Below are 20,968 nucleotides of genomic sequence, written 5' to 3' on the forward strand. Positions count from 1 at the left end.
GGTGGCCTTGGTCTAGAACTCATTTGAGAGCTATTTTTAATAATGAACCTGTAAACGACATTGTCAGATTTATTTCATCTGCAACTTTTCAGGGACACAGCTCTTTCATAAGGCCAGAAAACTGCAACACTTTCTAAAGTTCAAGAATAAAACGCCTTGGGAACATCTATTCACTTGTGACTTCCATGAGGGCCATAACTGAGAACTCACTGGAATTACTCCCCTGCCCCCCCCATCTTTCCCTGCAAAAATTTCTACCTGTGCCATTTATTACTGATCTAAGCTTCCATGCAGATAGGTAGTGCTAATATGTTTGTTTTCCAGAAGAAGCCTCAGCTAATGGAACATAACTACCACCTAATAACAAGCTCCAACCTCTCACTTGTATGCTAGAGAAGCAGATGTTGACCATTTCAAGGGAAAGAGTACATGTTACTTCTTAGTCAGGTGTCTGAACTTAGGACAGAGGTCTCTGTGACCTCACAAAGCTATGGAACATTCTGGAAAGAAAAACCTTGCAGGCCAAAGTAAACTCACCAGGGTTGGCTAGGCGGCTGCTGGTCGGGCCCAGGATCTGATATGGATCTAAGGAAGCAAAAAAGGAAATTAGCTTTACCATTATTAAAAATATAAAAACAACAGCATTAATAATAAGAATACCTTATACTTTTATTTCAACATCATAGAAAAAACTGATTTCAGAGAACTTTACTGCTTTTATGTGCAGACCTCAAAGATCTGGAGCAGTTACGGTTTTCATCCCTATAATTACAGAAACATAGGATACTAGCAGCATCATTTTTTTTTTTTCATATTCGGTGTCCAAAATTTGTAGATAATGCTGTCATTGCCTAAAACAGAATCATGAAAGAAGCTGGCTAATATTCAATCATCATGACTAAGGTGAAGGATGCTGTATTAAAACGAGTTTAAAGAAAGGTCTAGTGATTCCTGGTCTTTGCAGCTCTGTATACATCTCTGGTTTTGTGATGTAGCATAGTGCCTGGAAATCAGGCAGCCTGAGCTGTAGTCCCAGTTACGTTACAAACTAAAATAACTCACTGGACAATCTCTGCTCCCTTCTAGCACCAAATTCCAGCACCTTCAGCTTCAAAATGACAGCCAGAATTTGTATTTTAGCTATAAAATGACTGTTCTTTATATCTCAGTCTCCGTAAAACTTACATGATTATTTAATTATAAAAAGAATCTTTGCAGTATTGATTACATGAGGTTGGTCTTCTTTTTTTTCAGGTTGGGAAATCATGGTATACACTCCGCCAGGTTGTCGAATGTCTGATACAATTTTACTATTTTTGCACTTGTTGTTGCAATTTTTAAAAATCACCATGATTTGGGGGTTTCTGCTTACAACCATGAATTAACCTGAAAAGTCCTCAAGGCTGCTTCATCTACCCTTTTGCATCCACATACCCACACAGTACGACAACTGAAACATTTTTAGCAGGTGATGTCTAATTTTGTTGTCGTTGGGAATTCTTTAAATCGGCTATGTCAAATCCTGTTTGGCTTGTGTGTTTCACTCAGCACATCCTTTCTCAACTTTCCCAATGACATGTAGGTCAATTCTCTATTGTTCTGCCTTCGATAGAGATGGAACACAATGCTTATCTGTCTTAAAGCAAGTGGCTTGTCCAGAACTTAATCTCAGCTGTGTCACACAGAGAAAACAGAGCTGGGCTTGGGAGTGGACATGACAGCCGTCTTCAGATACAGGACCTTCCTACAGAACGGGAGAAAGGTTTTCCAGAGGGTAAACCAGAAAGCTGGACAGCAGTTACAATGAGGGGGACTTTGGCTCCAAGAGTGGAAATGAGCTTAGCGAGGTAGTGAACTCCTAGTAGCTATAAATATTCAAGTAGAGGTGAGATAATCATAAGACAGGTGTCATAGAAGGATGTTATAGACCTAGTTTCACTCCAATACCAAGAGTCTCCAATTCCATGGTTTGAGAAGTTCCCCTGCCTAAATTGTTAAGCAGACCCATCACGGGATGAGGGTAGTTTTAGGAGAAAGGTTTTGTGAAGCCTAAAAGGTTTGGACAGCAGCTCTGGAGTCTGAGGATTAGAGCTCTAGTTCTCTCATAAACCAGCTGCATGACTTTTGGCAAATTACTTTCCCTCTCTGGGCCTCAGTTTCTTTATTTTACAAAACGAGGCGTTGGAACCTTTAATCTTTACATTCATTTTACCTCCGGTATTTAACAAATCTTTGCCTGGTTCTATTGCCTGCTACTTTTAATTCACAGAGCTCTTACAGGGAGTCAAATAGGGACCCTCTGTGAAAGAGAAAAATGAGGACAAATACTGTGTATTGACTCAGTTCTCCTCACTTGACCAAATGGAATAAAGAGCAAAGGAGGGATTACCCATCCCAGACAGGTACCTGGTTGGGGCCTTTGTTCAGTATTCTTACTCATTGCTTGTGCTCCTGCAAGTGGGGGACCTGTGGTGGGGAAAGAGATAAGGTGAGTTGGGCCACTCTCCATGAGGGAAGAGAAACGTCTTGTTCAAAGTCCTCCACAAGGTTCTCCCTCATTCATTCGCTCATTCACCCACTCTCCACTCACTCACTTACTCATTTTGTTTTATAAATATTTATCTAGAGGGGCGCCAGGGTGGCTCAGTCAGTTGAGCATCAGACTCTGGGTTTCAGCTCAGGTCATGATCTCAGGGTCATGAGGTTGAGCCCCGGGTCAGGCTCCATGCTCAGTGGGGAGTCTGCTTGAAAGGTTCTCTCTCCTTCTGCCCCTCCCCCCTCTGTCTCTCTCTAAAATAAGTAAATAAATCTTATAAATATTTGTCTAGAATCTACTAGTGCTGGCAGTATTCTTGGTGCTAGAGATTTAGCAATGAACCAGCAGTTCCGGTAGAACTTACATTTTCACGGGGAGACAATGAGAAATGGCAACAAACATACAGCACAGCATGCCTAATGGTATTGCTGCTGTGAACTGCATTTTTAAGTAGGAATTTCGAGGTTCTAAACGGGATGGTGACATGTGAGTGAATGTCACCTGCTGGTGCATTTCCATGCTTTGTGAGTTCTCCTCATGGAACCTCTCACATACAGCCTTTCGGCTTCCATCATAGCTTCTCCATCCTAGACCTTCGTGGCTTCTCACACAGTTTATGGCTTAGTCTGACTGTATCCTCACCACTCCCCTCTCTTCCCACTGGTCCACCATATGATACTTAGTCGGTTTCATTTCCCTAAACCATTTCCCTCCACCATCCAAACACCTTGGTGAGTCCTCACTGACTAAAGAATGAAGATCTACCTTCACAGCAGCCTTTGTGCCCCTTCCTTGCCCTGCCAGACTGTTTTCCCTCTGAGTCCTCCCTAACCATCAGACATGTCAACCCTGACATTGTTCCCTGGTCCCCACCTCTCCCGGGAGGCTCTGTCTTCCCCATCTCTGCAGGGCCAAATCCTGCCTCTCCTTCAGGAGTCAACTCAAATTGTGCCAGATCCACAGGCCTTCCTTGATACCACCCAAATGAAAAGAACTGTGTGTGTGTAACCCCTCTCCCCAGCTTGACAGACTGGCCTGTGTCTGATTCATCTTTGTGAACCCAAGAGTGCCAAGTCCTGGGCACAGAGTAAACAAATAATGAATACACAGTACTGAAAGGGATCCTAGTAATTGCTTGGGTATCAATTTGTAATCCCAGCCTTCTTGAAAGAAGGCCCTTCACCACCCATGTGCTTGACCCTTTGCTTCCTACAGGTAGCAAGGTTCACACATCCTGGTTAGGAGTTTATAGTCATTCTCTTTCCCCACTCCCTGAATGGGAGATTTTGGGTCGGACTTGAACACAAATTGATGTGTCAGACCCCCACCATCGCCTCCGAAGACCATCCTCCATCCCATCCCTTCACGAAACCAGGTCAGGGAGGTTGGTATTTATGAGTAAGCTTCAACACTCAGAGGAGGAAAGTCATGAAGGACCATTATCATGACAGAAATGGCTAGATCCAAATCCAGCGACCTTCCATTCATACAGAAAACCCAGTCCTGAGAAGCCTTCTAACTTCAAAAATGCAAAAACCAAATGCAATGCAACAAAACTGAAAGGTCTGAATGAAAATCCCACACCATCTTTCAGGGAACAGGTATCATTGATAGGCCGTACCCTGGCAGTTAATTTTGATGTCCTCCCTACAGGCAAGACAACAGATGCTCACTCCTGCCCTATTCTAGCTCATGACCCTGTTCTCCATCCGTGTTTGTAGAACAAGTGTTTTCCTCCAAATAATAGCGTGACATTTACTTACTTTTGTTGAGGCCAGAATTCATGTTATTGCCCCATCCTCCTCTCCTGACTGAGTCATAAGAAGGGTCTAATGAAAAACAACAAGTAGAGGTACATCAGCATCTCCAGCTTTTCAGACAGGTGCCATGAGGATTCTCTTTTAGTGATCAGGAGAAATTCGATTTAATCAGCCATGACGTCCTAAGCATGACTAAGCTCCAGAAGAGTACTCTCCTCCTGGGGTATGGGTGGGAAGGAACATTAACACTCATTGGAAGCTGGAGTGAATGGGAAGAATCCTGAATCTGAAGTCAGAGGATTGGTTCAAGTTCTGCCCCTCACCCCTATTTGTTGTGGGACCTTGGATGAATCACAAGACTTCCCCGAGCTTCAATATTCTTGACTCTGGACATGGAAATTTACACCATTTATCTACTTTATGGAGTTGTAGTAATGCTGTGAGCTGGATGTTTGTGTGTCCTCCCCCCTCTCGCCCCCAAATTCACATGATATCAACATGTGATGTGTTGCGATGTGATGTGATGGTGTTAGGAGGTGCAGGCTTTGGGAGGTAATTAGGTTATGGGGGTGGAGCTCGCATGAAGGGGATCAGTGGCCTTATCAGAAGAGGCCCTAGAGCTAGCTTGCCCTCTTCCTGCCATGTGAGGGTACAGCAAGAAGTCAGCAGTCTCTGATCCAGAAGAGAGCTCCCCGCCAGAATCCCACCACGTTGGCGCCCTGATCTCGGACTCCCGGCCTGGAGATGATGTGGTAAATATCTCTTGTTTCTAAGCCACTCAGCCTATGGTCCTTTGTTATAGTGGCCTGAGACAGGCAGTACTCAAACGAGGTAACGTATGTGAGGCAACTTATAAAGTCTTCTACAAATATAAACGAATACAAGTTTAGAAAGAAAAAAAAAAATGCCTGTAGTTGTGTAGCAGAGTCCTTTAAGCAGCTCTGAAGAGATGAGCTAGGTCCAGATTAAAGACTCCACGGGAAGAAGGTCTCAAAGACCAGGCTCGTGATGTTCCTGGCGGCCGACTCTGGCCCTGTGCTTCAGCACACTGATGTCTCAGACGCACGAGCACATTCTAGGCTCTCTGTGCTCCTCCAGGGAGACTGGAAGGGCTGGGCCTGACCACCACAGAGAAAGAAAGGAGGCCAGAGTGTAGCTGGAAAGGGGGCAGGAGCAAGAAGCAAGGGCACGGAGGAGCGAGGCTTCACGCCTGGAGACGCCTACTGGCTTGCTCTCAGGGTGCCTTGGAGAACCTCCCACTGAACCTGCCCCTTTGTGATCACAACCTCTTTCTTGAAAGAGTCCACGTGCCTCCACAACTGTGTTCAGGAACTGCATAACTAACTGTCTGGAAACTTCCTCTTTTCCCTTCTCGTGGTGTGAGTCCCGCTGAGACACTGAGCAGGAAGGGCAGAAGAGTTGGAGGATTCAGAATGATGACTTTCAAAGTCTTTCCACAAACAACAAAGAAACCATAAAAACCATCCGAACAAATGGAGCTCAAACCTCATCAAGCAGCAGCCTGACAGGGTGGAACACAACACATACCACCCTGCCCCCCCCCCCCCCACCACCACCCCTCTGAGCCTCTCCAGCAAATTAGAATAAGAACTGAGGAGATGGATGGGCTCATCCCATTGCTTGTTCTCATTGGTTCTGGCTAAGAAGAACCAAAAGACAGGGACAGTTTTCTTGTGGAAAAATCCACGTGCGGATGCACATTCCTCCTGGCTCTGGAAAAGCCAGGGCAGTTTTTAAATTACCATCTGTAGCAACTGGCATGAAAAGCAAAACAGAAAGTGAGGGGGAATGGGGATGGGGAGGAAGGGCAGAGAAGGGGACAAAAGAGAGACAAAGCTCCACGCATTTAAGTCGCCTGTTTTTGTTTTTATTTGGCTTTCCCTCCCCCCTCCCAATTCTCCTGCAAATAGATTCTTCCTCTTGCTTAAAAACAAAACAAAACAAAACAAAACAAACATGAACAAAAATCCCAACTTGTTTAGGGGCCTGGAATGCTCTCATGAGCATTGGCTGGGATGTCTTGCAGGGGTCTGCAGAGTGTATGCAATGCTGGTATAAACAAAACAAAAGGCAAGATTCCTCAAGATTTCTCTTTGGGGCAGGGGTGGGGAGCAAATGCTGGTTAGGCCTCTGGTGATTTATAGTTGGGCCTTGAACCCCACTGTCTGACTGCGTGGGTCCACTTATACGTGGATCATGTATGGTGCAGTACTATAAAGGTCTTCTCTCTTTCTTATGATTTCCTTACTAACATTTTCTTTTCTCTAGCTTACTGTGTTGTAAGAATACAGCATATAATACATCTACCACACAAACTATGTGTTAGATGACTATTTATGTTATTGGCAAGGCTTCTAGTCAACAGTAGACTGCTAGTAGTTAAGTTCTGAACAGCCAAAACTTGACACCAATATTCAACAGTGCAGAGTGTTGGTACCCCTAACCTCCATGTCGTTCAAGGGTCAACTGTAATTGGGAGTGACTTCTGCATTGGGTCGCGTGCTTGGCCATAGACTGGGATGAGAAAGTTCCCTGTCCTTGCGTTTAAATATGAGAAGAGGAGCAAGACTATGGGGGAAATATGGGCCATGTGCCAAAGGAGTGGTGGTGGGATATTAAGGTCCACTGGAGGTTAAGGAGGGAGAGGTGAGTGTAATTGGGGCCATCTGCCTTGATTGGGATCCCTTTGGGGAGGATAGAGTGAGTAATGAAGGCAAGCACAAAGCAGAAGTGTCTGGGGTACGAGAAAGTGATGTCTGGGGAACAGCCATGGGTGTCATGAGCACATGACTGAGATAGAGGGAAGGGAGGGGAGAGAGGGCTGGAAGCGAGAGCGAACGTCATGTTCAAGGCCATGGTGATGGCAGCTAAGCAGCTAGACAAGGGCAGTGACCTTGGGTGGACACCAAGAGAGATTGTGGGCATGCAGCATTACCACGAACAAGGGGGTGGTGGAGAACGGAGCTTGTGAGGATGTGTAGGATGGATCACAGTACCTGGGGAAGGAGGCGATTCTCATAGGAACAGAACAGAAAGTGGGATAGAAAGTGACAAGTTCATGCCAAAAGAAAAAAAACAAATCAGTAGTTCCAGGAACTGGTATGTGTCATCTGCAGTTCTGACTTGACTTATGATTTACTGCATTGATAAAATCTCTGGCTCAAAGTTTACTTAGTGTTTTTTTAGTCAGTCGTTATTCTACCGAAGGCTTCCATCCTATCTCAAAGCTATATTCTATCCATTCCGAGGACCAAATCATGACCATGGCTATAGCAACTTATCAACTTTTCCTCCTGTTCTTTTTTACCAGCTCCAGGAACAGACCAAGCACATAAAGGTTACAGAATGCATGGATGAATTCCCTCTAACCAACAGAGGGTGGGTGATGGCTGGATTCTTCTCTAACTCCAAGGGCCTCATCCTGGTTTGAAGTTGATGCCTTATCAGAGAAGTGTTTGGTAGCCCCATCCTTCCTGCCATGTCTCAAGGCCTGTGGAGGGCTGCTGTGGAATGCAATTTCCTTACTGTCCTACCTTGGGGGAAAGCCTGGCTGAGAAGACTTTCGAAATCCTAACCAACCCCCAAGTCCTCTAGTAGGTAAAAAAAGAAGTGACAGAAACAGAGATGTCACCAGCAGTCAGCCTGAACTATGTCCTCACTGTGCACATGACAGAGGAATAAAGAGCAAAGGCCATGCCATAAGCTGGTGTCTTTAGCCAATGGTCCCCGAGCAGTGTGTGAACTCAGAGCAACACAGACCACAAGGCCCCTTCCTTTTGCTTTTTCATTCCCATCTACCTACATGGAAAATCCCGCCACAGGTACCTGGGTCCACTAAGGATGCCCTGGGTCCATTAACTGAAGAGTTTAACAAATGCACTCCGGGGGCGCCTGGGTGGCTCAGATGGTTGAGCATCTGCCTTTGGCTCAGGTCATGATCCCACGGTCTTGGGATCGAGCCCCACATCGGGCTCCTGGCTTGGCGGGAAGCCTGCTTCTCCCTCTCCCTCTCCCCCTGCTCATGCTCTCTCTGTGTGTATCTCTGTGTCTCAAATGAATAAATAAAAATCTTTAAAAAACAAAAAGAAAAAAAACCAAATGCACTCCGTGGGCACTGGGGCTCACAGGGACAGTTGCTACATGTAACATTTCAATGAAGACCAGAGTTTTGGGAGTAAGTCCTATTGTAAAGACAAAGGTCTGCTGGAGAAGACCAACGCTAAGAATGAAGGTCTGGCACTTGGCCTCAGAGAGCTGAAGAACCAGGGTAGCCTTTCAGATGAAATGAGACGCCTGGTCTAGTGAGAGCATGGAGTCAGCCTCAGCACTTGTTGGCAAGTAATATTATTGGCATCCTTATTATGCACCTAAAAAATGATTAGCCCCAGAGACATGGGTTCGCTAGCCCTACCAAATACTCGTTCACTTCTCCTTCCCTCCCCCTGACCCCCTTATTCTGCTCACTTATTTATTTGTCTACTTACCACCTAATTTAATCACTGACTCATGTTTGTTGCTTATGGTCTGCATCTCCTACCCGAATGCCAGGTCCACAAGGGTAGCAATCTTCTGTTCCCTGATATAACCAAGCACCTAGAACAGTGTCCCGCACAGGACAGGTGCACAATAATTATTTGTTGAATGAATGAATAGATGGGGCCAGTATTTTGTTCTTGCTAAGTATATGCTCTTCCTCTTATTGTTCACTATTTCACTAGTTGAAGAGAATTCAAGGCCCCGACCCTGACTTCTCCCCACTGAAGTCTCTTAGGAGATTTAAGTCTGGGTGATGAGGTGAAGAGGCCATATTAGCCCTGGGTACCCTCGAGAAACAATGGACAACAATGCACATATTACAAGGCATAGGCTAAAACCTTGTCCCCACAGCAGACACCACACATTTACATGCCTGCATTTTATTATATATATTTTTAACAATGTCATTGAAATGAGGGTTTGTTTTTTCCCACCCTAAGTCATGCAAGGGAAAACTTGCAGTGTGGCAGTTCTCATCCAGACACACAAACAGAAATATGTCTATAACCCAAATGGAAAAGCCTGGACCTGGGAGTTAACCCAGCAACTCACATTTCTGCGCCAACACCAGCCCTCCCGGGGCCTGAAGCCTGGCTACGTCAGAGTCCCTGACCAAGGCTGCCGGTCAGCACAGGGAGAGTTCTCTGATGGCCTATGCTGGGTCCACGCAGCAGCCTGAGTGTGCACTGACCCCCGCCCCTGCCCCAAAGGCCCCCAGTATGGTGCATGCTTTTGCTTTCTGAGAACTGTCTTCTGAAAAGACAAGCTTAAGGTAACAGCAGAGAGCAAAAGTTCCAAAAAAGTGACCGTTAGGAACCACCAGACTGATTGACAGTCTTCTATGTGGTGGCAGATGGCTTTACCACAGAAAAATCACTCTGACTCTGACAAACTGTCTTTTTACTTCGGTAAAGGCCGACACTCCCTGGCCTTACAGAATACTGAGATGACACATATCATTGTGATTCCTTCTCAGACACGGCACCCAAAGGGCTCCAGCTGGAGTCCATGGTTTCGGGAGCTCAATTTTTGCCAAAGCAAAGAGAGACCAGAAGCTCGTTCTGGAGAATCGGGGCACTGGGGGCATTGTAGATACTTCAGCCTCACGTATATAATGGCCCGAACAGTATCTCCATTATGTGATACTCAGTGTGGCTGAATCGGACATGAAATAGCCTCTCAGACTCAGGAGAGCCTCCTGGAGTAGAGAAATATGAACATAGAGATTTTTTTTCTTTTTTTTTTTTTCTGAAAAGTCTCTGCTAGAAGGGGAAAGCTCTTTCTGGACATGACCTTCTCATAGACATCCCAGTGTTAACTCAGTTTCTGTGTGAAGCTTTTAAACGGGTTCTAGAAATCTGGCCAACTGACTCAGGAAAGAAAGTTTCTTTCTGCCCTGACACCCACGGTTGGCTGTCTGAAGGCCTCGTGTCCCAGGCAACACACAGCGCTCTACTTTGTCATGACCTCACCTGGAGGCCGAAGATGCAGGGACACCGGCACACAAGAGCCTCTCTCTTGATCTCTTATGACACAAGGCCGCGCTCTCAATTACTTAATGGAAAAAAGATGAATTTTCCCTGAACCTTCTCATCGAATTTCTGGTTGCTGCTGAAAGAGCTGGCAGCACTTAACCCTGTTTATCCGTGGAAAGCCCGGCTTCTGAGTAGACCTTTCAGCTGAAGAATGGACAAGGCTGCTTCTCTCAGTCAGATCCAGACTTCCTTTCTTGAAAGCTTGAGGATGCCAAAGGAGACCCAGAGCCCCGGACTTCCCAAGAAAAGGCCCAACCCACTTGGAGGAAGACACATCCCCTAGAAGCTCACAGGAAAGAACCGCAGGGGAGCGACCGTGTTTGTCGTGGGTAGACGTTTGGGCCAGATGATCCTCCAAAGTCCCCTCTCCCTCTGAGGTCCTGGGCTTCTGACAGGCCCAGTCTCTGAGGAGCAGGCCCTACTGGCCGACAACCCAGCTCACACTGCTTTCCTCTGGGCTCCCCTTTGTGTTGCCCATGACGCTGCGCCCGACCTGTGAAAGCCTGCTCTGCTTCCTGAACCTTCCCGACCCCCACCTCGGGACCAGCTCCTTGTCTGCCACTGTCTCGGCCACAAGGCCTGCCAGCGACCACGCCAGATGTCTGACCTTCTGGCCTGGCCTCCCGCTTCAAAAACCCTGCACAGGCAGCTAGGACCTGAGAGGTAGCACTTTATGGAGGGCGCAGGATGCCCCTGTGGAGGTGTCCTTTCTCTGTGGGAGGCCCTGGCTTTCTTCGGCGGTTATGTCACAGTGTGTAGAGTCAATTAGCCCTGGGTTCAGACCCCAGCTCTGCCATCTACTCATGAGTGATCTTGGCCAAAGGGCTACTCTGCTTTTTTGAACCTCAGGTTCTGCTTCTCTAAAAGAGCTGAAAAACAAATCCCTTAGAGACTGCCCTGAGGACTAAATCAACATCTGATGATTTAAAATCTACACCGTAGACCCGTCGTCTATTCTCTCTTCCTTGCACCTCTAAACTGTTTCTCTTGGTGAGTCGAGGTTAAAAAGTTCAAGGAAGGCCTTGAAAAGGAAGAGAAGCCATAAAGGAGAAAGAATCGTTCCACTGCTGTGCTCCTAAATCAACGATCCCCCATCGGAATCACGTGTGGCCCTCTTTCGACACAAGAAGTGGATTAGCTGGGACCCCAGTTTGAGAGACACGGCGCTGGGAGACGGTGAGGGACAGTGGCCGAGGGCTGGCTGAGGGTAGAGCAGGCTTGGGTGGTTAAGAGTCCAGCGTCCACCTGACTGCCGGCTCCCCAAGTCCCTGCCCAGCTGGCCCTGATGCTCAGAGCTGTGTCCTCTTACCTCATTTCAACCCGTGCTATTGGGGCAGCCCAGACTTCACCTCGGGGGTATCTTCTGCTCCAAAGAGCAGCAGAGGATCTTGGCTTCCACTGAGAATTCAGGAGGAGGGAAATATCTAGGGAAGGCTTTCCTCAAACTTGGAACTCACAGAAAAAAAAAAAAAAAACAACATCCTGGATCAGATTTCCTTTGCTCAAGGATCTTGTCCTGGAATCCAAACAGCCCCTCAGCCTCAGCACCGGCCCTGCTGTGTGGAATATAATGGAGGTACTGTTTAAGATATTATATGTGCGAAGGGAAAAAAAAAAAAAGGACATATGAGAAAAATGCTTGAAAAAAATGGATGGTTTTTAAATATGAAAAGTTCGGACAGGCGAGTGGCACATCGGCCACGCACAACGTTGCCACGGTCACGCGAGGCTCCCTGCTGAGCCTGGACCCTTTGTTCGCTTTGTGTCTCCCATGGGCTCTGTGTCCAAATGACACAGAAGTCTAAATAACCTATTTATTTTGATAAGGCCTCAAAGTGGGATTTTCGGGCCAGCCTTATGTGGAAAAGCAATTCGTACTGACTAGATTAATTGGGTGTTTGCCCAAATTCCCCTCCGCATTGGGCCATGTGGACACAACTAAAGTGCACGCTTTTTGGTCAAATCCGCCTCAGGTTTAAAAGTATTCCACATAGGAAAAAGAAACCCTCACTGTTCACTTAGGTAACAGGGCTTGAGGAGAAATGAGAGGTCGTCTGTGTTCGACTCCCTCCACTCTGCTGAGGACCCCGATCTGAATGGCCGGCGCTGACATTTTCACAGTGAGGCTGTCTTCACTCGCTCCGGCCATAGGAGACACAATCCCCTGTCTGCTCCACAAATCAGCTTTTGCATCCTTTTCTTTTCAAGGTCTGCAGGTCAAGGCTCCCTGGTGATAGTCTGACGTTTATTGCCCTGCCCTGTTCCGTCTTCTCGTGTAATTCTATGTGCACATATCCCCCCTTGCTTGGTGATGATCTTTTGGAAGAGAGGGACTGTGTCTTAATCACCTTTGTTTCCCTCGCCCACCCCGAGATTCTTCCCCTCCCCAACACTAGCTTATTGGACTTAATCAATATCTCCTATCCCACAATACATTCATTCATTCAACCACGTTTTAGTGAATGTCTACTATCGTGCCAGACAGCACTCTATGTGCTGAGAACACAACGATAGCTAGACAAACATCCCTGTTCTGTGGGACTTACATTCAAAACAAACAGTAAACTACATTGTATATGAGAAGGTGGTGAGAGCCATGGAAAAAGAGAAAACACTGAAAGCAGAGCAGGCAGTTGAGGGATGGGGAGGGCCTCCCTGAAAACACATCATTGGAGCAAAGACCTGAGCTGTCTGATGTGAGAACAGAGCTCTCCACAGAGCCATAATTTTCTCACAAAGAGTGACCGGCTCGCCCTACGTTGATCTGAAAGCCCCCCTGGAAAGTCGACCCTCTTTATTTAGTGGGAATTACTTTATGTTGGAAGACAACAAAATTAGTGAAAAAACCTGACAGTATCTTTCTGGTGTTTTGGGGTGAGGACAGTACGAGGTGAGATGAGTCTAGTCTAGTAAAAGGGTTCACCAGTTTCTGCAGACTTAGAATCAGGCTAATTGGCAACTCTGAGGTCTTCCCCTCACACTGACTTAGGATTGCCATTCGGATCAAGAAACTTAAAATCCCATCACTGTCTAGGATTTTCCTGTTGAGCTGCATCAGAAATGGTTTGCAGGAAAGGGAGATTCTCTGGGGTCAGTGTGGGAGGAGTGGACAGTTCATGGTGAAGGAATACTCCATCTTTGTGGCCTGGTAGGTAAGCATGACATGCTTTCATCCCTGTGTCCTGCATCCACACAACAAAAACACAGTGGTTTTAAAGAAAAAGAACCACCAATTCTTGGTAGGTGGAATGTGATCTCACTTATATAACAGAATCAGAGGCTTCTTTTCGGACTGGAAGAGACCTCAGACATTATCTAAACCAGACATGCAAATTAGCACAGGCCTGGAGGCCCAAAGCCTGAGAGAAAGCATATGTGGCCATGTAAGAATTTTAATAGAAATTGAAAGTATGACTCATAGCATAAAAACTGCCATTCTCTAAACTCCTCTAGGATATTGGGCAGGGCTGATAATTATTTTACAGGCAGACTGAAGACTTTTTAAGCTCAAAGATTTTTCAAAATTATGCCAAGAATGATTTTCACCCCTTTGGAAGAGTGGTACCCAAATCTTACCAAGCATAAGGTTGTTTGTGGTGTTAGTAAAGGTGCCTAAAGATTTTCATTAAAAGGAATTCCATAATTTCTCTTTAATCTATTCCATGCAGGGAAACAGCTCATTGCAACGGGAAGAATTCTGGCCTGGGCTTCAGAACTCCCTGATTTGCTTCCCATCTCTGCTGGTTACCAGCTACATGAATCAAGGCAAGCGACTTAATCTCTCTGAATCTCAGTTAACCTATCTGTAAAAGGTAGGTACTTGTGGGAAAGAAAATGATTCTTCTAAATTTAAGAGTTTGGAAAACCAAATGGCTCCTTTAATCCCCACAGGGTTCTACTGAGGAGAAATGAGATCATGTATGTGAAAATGCTTTATATACTCCGAAGTGTCCTATAGAATTATAGCTGCTATCTTGTTCCAGAGTTTAATTCATGGGAGATAGGAAGTTAATCTTTCTTGTGTCAACCAAAGCTAATTTCTTTTGGTTCTTTCTTTAGTGAAGCAGAAGGATTGGGTAAATATTTAATTAAATTGTCAAAGACTAGATTTTTCTTCCCCAGTGAACCCATCAGCTGTCAATGGTATTTACTAAATATCTACAGGGCTGGAAAAAAAATTAGGTAATTAGGCTCATAGATAGCTTGTGAGTGTGCTAGGGGTTTGAGAAGAGATTGTAGTCTTTGGGAGTAATGAAGAAATATCTTAAAGGCAGGACTTGAATTGGGCTTTGAAAGGTATGTTGAATTTTGTTAGACAAAGTAATAATCCCATTTAATTACCACTTTTTCTTTAGAGTATGCCTGACATGAGAATTTGAACTTTATCGAAGAGGCATGTTTAAACTTTTTCTTGATCCTCCCAGGTGGGAGCTTATAGATCCCTGAGATGAGAGAGGAAAAGCCCACATGAGTCCTGGTTAGTGTTTCTAGCTATAGTATTTCTTCCTCAAAGACTTGATGTTCTCCAAAAGGATAATTCATGAGAAGTAAGTTCTTTATTTTCTTAGATAGGGGCTTCTCTAAAGAAAGTTATTAACATTTATAAAAAGAACTTGGGAAAAGTTTTTATATTAAAATAAAGAATGATACTATTGATACTTTGGCTTTTCACTAGAAGATGCCCCAAACCCCTACACCTCTATCTGGCAGGAGAGAAATTTCTCTCTCTCTCTCTCTTTCTCCAGATAGGGATAGATAGATAGATGATAGAATTTGGTTTATGAGCATGAGACTAAGCAAGCTTCTTTCAAATACTTTCCAACAACTACCACCCCCCAAATAACCTCCCTGTATAACTTCTCTATCAGTATGTTTTGCAAAACACATGCATTTGGAATATTGTGTGTTGAGGTGGCCACCAGCAGGTCCTCTGGAGCCCTTGTGGACCTAGTATTTTCTTTCCCAAGTACTTTGGGACCTCGCTACTCAAAAATAGCCAACAGGGGTCACTTCTAACTTCTATTACAGACCGAGATCACATGGTAATAGAAATGGAGTTACATCAACCCAAGCCAATCTCACTTTGAGTCTGAACTCTGTTATCTGGAATGGGATGAAATGTCTGAGTCAAAGTGAAATTTGGTAGAGATGAGAGGCCTAAAATAGTAATAGTCAAGAGTCTGGAGATGAATTGGAAATTCAAAACTCAAATGGCCTGCTTAGTAAGTGTGAAATGCTACTAAGAAACTGGCACTAATGGTGGTGGGGGCTGCACCGGCCCCTCCCCCAGCACTGTCATGGGAGGCCCCTCCCTGGTGGCGGGGGAGGGGGGGGGAGTTGTTGTCTGGCTGAAGGATCGGAAGGGTGCTCTTGAGGTCAAGTGGCCTCCAAATACCTTTCCCACAGTTTTGCGCTCTCCCACTCCCCCCCATGTCCTGGGCTTGCTTAAAGCCATTTTCTCCTCTTAAAATTCAGCAGGGCTCATCCATTCATTGTCACCATCATTAATGTTGCAGGACAAGTTGATGCCTATCCGGTTCTGGATTTCTCCAGGAGCACCTAAGAGCAGCTTCAATAAACATAAAGATATAAAGACAAAAGACATGCCCAAGGAGGGCAGGAAGGCCAAAGTTGGGGGAACTTGTAAGCAGCCAGGAATAGGACTAGGGGCCTGAGTGCCTTCCGGCACAGGGACAGGAAAAGGCCAACACTGTGGTGGCAGAAAAGGGTGCCCATGCAGAGCAAGGAAGGCACATTTCTTCTCCCTTCAGTATCCAAATAAAGCTCCAGCTCTCAATGGTAGGGATGGCGTCAGGGGACAAGAGTTCAGAAACAGTGGAAGGTGCTTATTCTAAGAAGGCAAATCTCAGCTCTGACTTCCTCTCGGGCTCCTTTGCTCAGCACAGGCATATAGGAATCAAGGACGGTAGGTGGGCTGGGGCGGCTGGAGCATCCTGGCATGTGTTTTAAAATGCTCCCAGGCAATTCTGCATCTTTCTTTCTCCTCCTTGAGCACCGTGGGTCAATGTAGCTTACAGAGGCAAGGGATTGCTTACCTGTCGCAATGTAAGGGACATTTCACAACTAGATTTACTAGCCTTGTGTCTATCCACCCTCATTGTAAAAATTAAGTTTACAAAACAGAGGAGCATAGGGGAAGGGAGGGAAAGATAAAAGAAGACCAAATGAGAGAGGGAGACAAACCATAAGAGACTCTTAATCATAGGAAACAAACTGAGGGTTGCTGGAGGGGAGGGGGATGGGGGGTGAGGTAACTGGGGGATGGGCATTAAGGAGGGCACGTGATGTCATGAGTACTGGGTGTGATATGCAACTGATGAATCACTGAACTCTACCTCTGAAACTAATAATACACTATATGCTAATTAACTGAATTTAAATTTAAGAAGATACATTAAAAAAAATTAAACTTACTGCAATCCTCATTGATTGACAGAGTGTTACTCAATATATCATTCCCTTTTCTAAATCTCTTCTCTTTTCCCCTTTATTCGTTTAAGTGTCATATCGAACATGAAAGAATGTGTAATGTTATATAGATGGTAAAGCATGATAATGAAGAGTGCATCTGTGAAACCACCTCACATGCTTCTGGGAATGCAAACACTGAGGATGCCGAGTCAGGTCCCTGATTTTTTGGACCTTAGCTGGAATCCATCAGTCTCATCTCATCCTCTCAGCAGCTAGGTGACATCAGCTGCCTGGAAGAAATGGGCCTTTCCGTGGGGTGACATAAGGACTAGAAGAAGCAAGTGTGGAGCCTTGTCCCCACCTGGCGGGCAGGACGCTGATGTCAAGGTCCCTGCTGGGCTTCCTACCAGCTTTGTGATGTGGGGTTAACCTCTCTGTGCCCCAGTTTTCTCATATGTGAAGTGAGAAATAACAATAGTGCCAACTAAATAAGGTTGCTTATTTAGTGTAAACGAGTGTAAACCAGAGTGTAAACGAAGTGTAAACGAGAAGCGAATAGAAAGTTCTTGGCGTGTGTCAGGCCTCAGTAAGTGCTGGCTCTTATCGTCATGGGGGAAGGCGCTAAGAAAGGAATGCAGGGTTGAAGTGAGCAGGAGGTCCATTTTCCCTGCGAAATTACCTTTCCTTGGCTTGGTGCTCCTCTGCCTGTCTTTGCAAGGGAACATGTAAGCAGAGGGCCCAGATCTGAAGGGCCCCCAAGGGGAATTTGAGCTGATCAAAAAAGGGTGAAGGGGAGCTATCATCTCATGACTGGAATCTGCTCCCGGCAAGCTCTTCCCTCTCCTCACGGATGGGATTGAGCACAGCTTCAGAGGATTCACCTTGGGGTCAGGCGCAGGGGAAATGAGAGGCAAGGGAGAAAGAAAAGGCAGGTTCCATGCTACCTCTGCAGCAGATGAAGCCAAAATATCGCTCTCATATTGGGAAACACCACAAACGGTTAGTTGTACAGTAAGCTCTTGGGGAATAATTGAAGGCACTTTGCCTATAATTTTTATCCATCGACCCAGTGGCCTTGTTGAAGACACAGTCCCCACCTCCAAGATGCTTCAAGTCTTGCAAGAGAAAAGACTATTATGACGGAATCTGTTGAATGCTAAATTGGGAAAACAGTGGGTACAAGCAAAGCACTGTGGGAATGGGGGGATGACCATATTGAAGAGATATTGTCTGACCCAGGCCTCAATGGTTGAGGCGCCTCTCTTCTCTGTTAAATACTCAAATACAACATGGCGGGTGTGGGGTCAGGGGAGATTTCAGAATGTGGCTTTCTAGGACATAGACTGGGCTGGGGGTGAGACAGGGAAGAAGGGTGTGTACCACTGGGCAAGCCTGTCATGTCCCTGCACGCTGAAGGACTGAGACTGTTCTGGGACTTGTGCCTGTGGATCCTGCCTAGCTGAACCTGGACAGCCTTCAAATACACACACACACACACACACACACACACACACACACACACACACAGAAAGGCTGGCTTTTGCCGCACAATCCCACCGTGCTGTGGTGGCAAAGTCAATTGATCTGAGTAAGTAGAGGAGACAAGAGTGAGAAGCACCCGCTTGGAACTCTAGAAGGTCACCCTAGTCGTGTGTGTCTGCCCCGTGCAACCCGGCGGGGGGTCCCATGGTTGACACCCATCCACCTCTGAACTCTCTCCTGCAGTGTGATGTATGATGGTCTCTTTCTCTAAAATAATCAATCAATCAATCAAACACAGACACCGAGGAGAATGATCATGGGAAGATATCTTTGCTTGAATACATTTAAAAAAAAAACCCTCAAAGGAATAAAACATATAAAATTTGAATTATTCCTGTGACAGAGAAACTCCTTCAAATAAGGGAATGCAGTCCTTAACTGCAACTAAAGGAAAAAAAGAAATGTCCCAACAAAATTCCTCTGTACCTTCCTCCCATAAGGCAAGGGCACAATATTGAAAGTCGCTGGCCTCGTTATTCTGGAACAAATTTACACTTGTCTTAGGAAACAGGCTAAGTGTTTCCAATAATTTAGAGAAAGCATGTCCTAGTCGCTGTGTGTAACCCACACATGTGTGATAACAGCGCACGCAGCACACCCACGGAAAAAAAATAACAGTGCTTTTACTTAAGAGAAAGGAAGGATAATGGTTACTTAGAAAGTGTCCCAGACAAGCTGTCAAATTGAATTCAGAGAGCTGGAGTCTGACTCCGGGACAGGGCTGGCTGGCTAAATTCCCTTGGGATTGGGGTTTCCTGCCTGCTACAGTTTGGAGACAACCATTCTTTGTTTCCCAGCTCACTCGCTCTCTCTCTCTCTCTCTCTCAATCTCCCTCTGCTGAACACACACACACACACATACACACACACACAAAAACATGTAGCTCTCCAAAGAGGGTCAGATCGAAAGCAGACAAAACATTAACTCTGGAATTTCAAAGAAAAACAGTTTGAAAAAAATAAAATGGAGAGAGCAAGCTACTGTCTATTCTAGAATCATAAATCTTGCCTTTGGACCACAGAAACAGCACAAGCTCACACACACACACACACATTCAGCAATCCCCCCTGCTTTGCTAAAAATGGATTAGGGGTATTTCATCATAAAGGAAAAACATAGAATGACAAAGTTCTTAACGGGCCCTCCTGTGAGGCCTTAATACCCTCAAATTTTAAGTGTATGTTAGTTGACACAGAGCCTGTTGGAACCATATAACCTGCTCCATAAGAGATGTTATTTACTCCCTAAAAATAACAGGAGATTACCTCACAGTATTACAGGCCTTTTCCTATGGGTACACATGTTCCAGACCAACCCCCCGTGTGCTACCCTGTCCAGGGCATGCCCACGCTCAACACCATGCTCACCCACCCTCCCGCAGAGACACCACACTCAGGATGCTGCCCAAAGCCCACCGTCCCCCAAATGCTGAACTCGAACACACATCACCCTCATTCACGACGCGACACACACCGTGCATAGCTTTAGGAATAAATATTCTGAACTCATCTCTGCTTTTTTTCCCATCGAAACAAAGTTTCTCAAGGCAGCTTTTAAATTATGGAAAACTTCAGAGGTATAGAAAAGCAGAGCGAAAAGTCTATGGAACCCCGGAGGGCCCTTTATCCTGCTTTAACAAGCATGGACTCATGGCCAATCTCATTTCAGCTCTACTCCCCCTTACTCCCTCTCTTCGGCCCCCAATATTTTGAAGCAAATTCCTGGCTCTGGGTTCCTTTTCGGAGCTTCCTGTCCCACAGGGAGACCACCCAACCGGACTCTGTCTTTCAGTTTCACGTAAGCCACCAAGAGGCCACTCAGGGCTTCCCCCTCCCCACACCCCTATCATACACTGAGGCCTTGGTGCTTCCCCAAGGCATGCTCATATACCCCCAGAGAAGCTCACCTGGGCCCCTCCCCCAAATCCCAGCCTGAACCCTTCCGGCCCCCGCACTGTAGCCCCCACAGGTATGCGACAGAGCCAGACACACTGTCTGGTGTCTTTGGGGTTGACCACCTTCCCCTCGTCTCCATATCCACTCCCAGGACTACTATGCTGCATATCTCCAAAGGCCTCCTATCTTTCGCTCCAACCTCTAAAATTCAATCATAAAGGACACCCCAGAGAGGATGTAAAGGCAGGGGGAGTGTCAAGATTTGGTGCTATATTCCCCATACTCCAATATACAGTATTGAATGACTTACTGACCTTGTCTGTAGGATCTCTGATTATGAGCCCCTTGACGGCAGGTGCTGGTTGCACACCGGATTTCTGGGGCTCAGCCTAGTGTCCCGAACATGGTAGGTTCTTAATAAATGAAGACGTGATTGAATAGGGTGGAGGAAGGCATGAATCACAGAATTTTGGTCCATTCCTGACTAAGGTCCTGAGTGACTTCAGGCTCTGCCCCTTGCCACTCACTGCCTGTGTGGTCTTGGCCGGACCCAGTCTTCTCTGGCCTCACAGCTCTTCTGTCACATGAAAGGTTTGGCGGGGAGGATGTGCAACGTTAGCACTGAATGATTTTTCATCTCTCCATTACTCTCAGAGAACTTCTTGGATGTAGCATGTATTTTTCTGATTGACTATATGCAATTTCCTTTT

At 45.9% G+C, this 20,968-nt stretch overlaps 1 protein-coding gene across 5 annotated transcripts in view; it reads right to left on the reverse strand.

Moving 5' to 3' along the window:
- The window catches only part of FLI1 (Fli-1 proto-oncogene, ETS transcription factor), a 122,536-nt gene that overhangs the window by 2,631 nt on the left and 98,937 nt on the right, over positions 1-20,968 (reverse strand). For 3 of the 5 annotated variants that reach the window (XM_036086112.2, XM_036086108.2, XM_036086113.2), the window contains 3 exons: positions 4,300-4,365; positions 2,407-2,466; positions 538-585 (listed from right to left, as the gene is read on the reverse strand). In XM_036086112.2, coding sequence (XP_035942005.1) covers positions 538-585; positions 2,407-2,466; positions 4,300-4,365 — 174 coding nt within the window. The remainder of the gene's footprint in view (positions 1-537; positions 586-2,406; positions 2,467-4,299; positions 4,366-20,968) is intronic. The other 2 variants (XM_078058775.1, XM_078058776.1) reach the window with 2 other exon arrangements.

The sequence above is a fragment of the Halichoerus grypus genome, chromosome 11 (genome assembly GCF_964656455.1).
Source record: "Halichoerus grypus chromosome 11, mHalGry1.hap1.1, whole genome shotgun sequence".
NCBI classification, from domain to species: Eukaryota; Metazoa; Chordata; class Mammalia; order Carnivora; family Phocidae; genus Halichoerus; species Halichoerus grypus.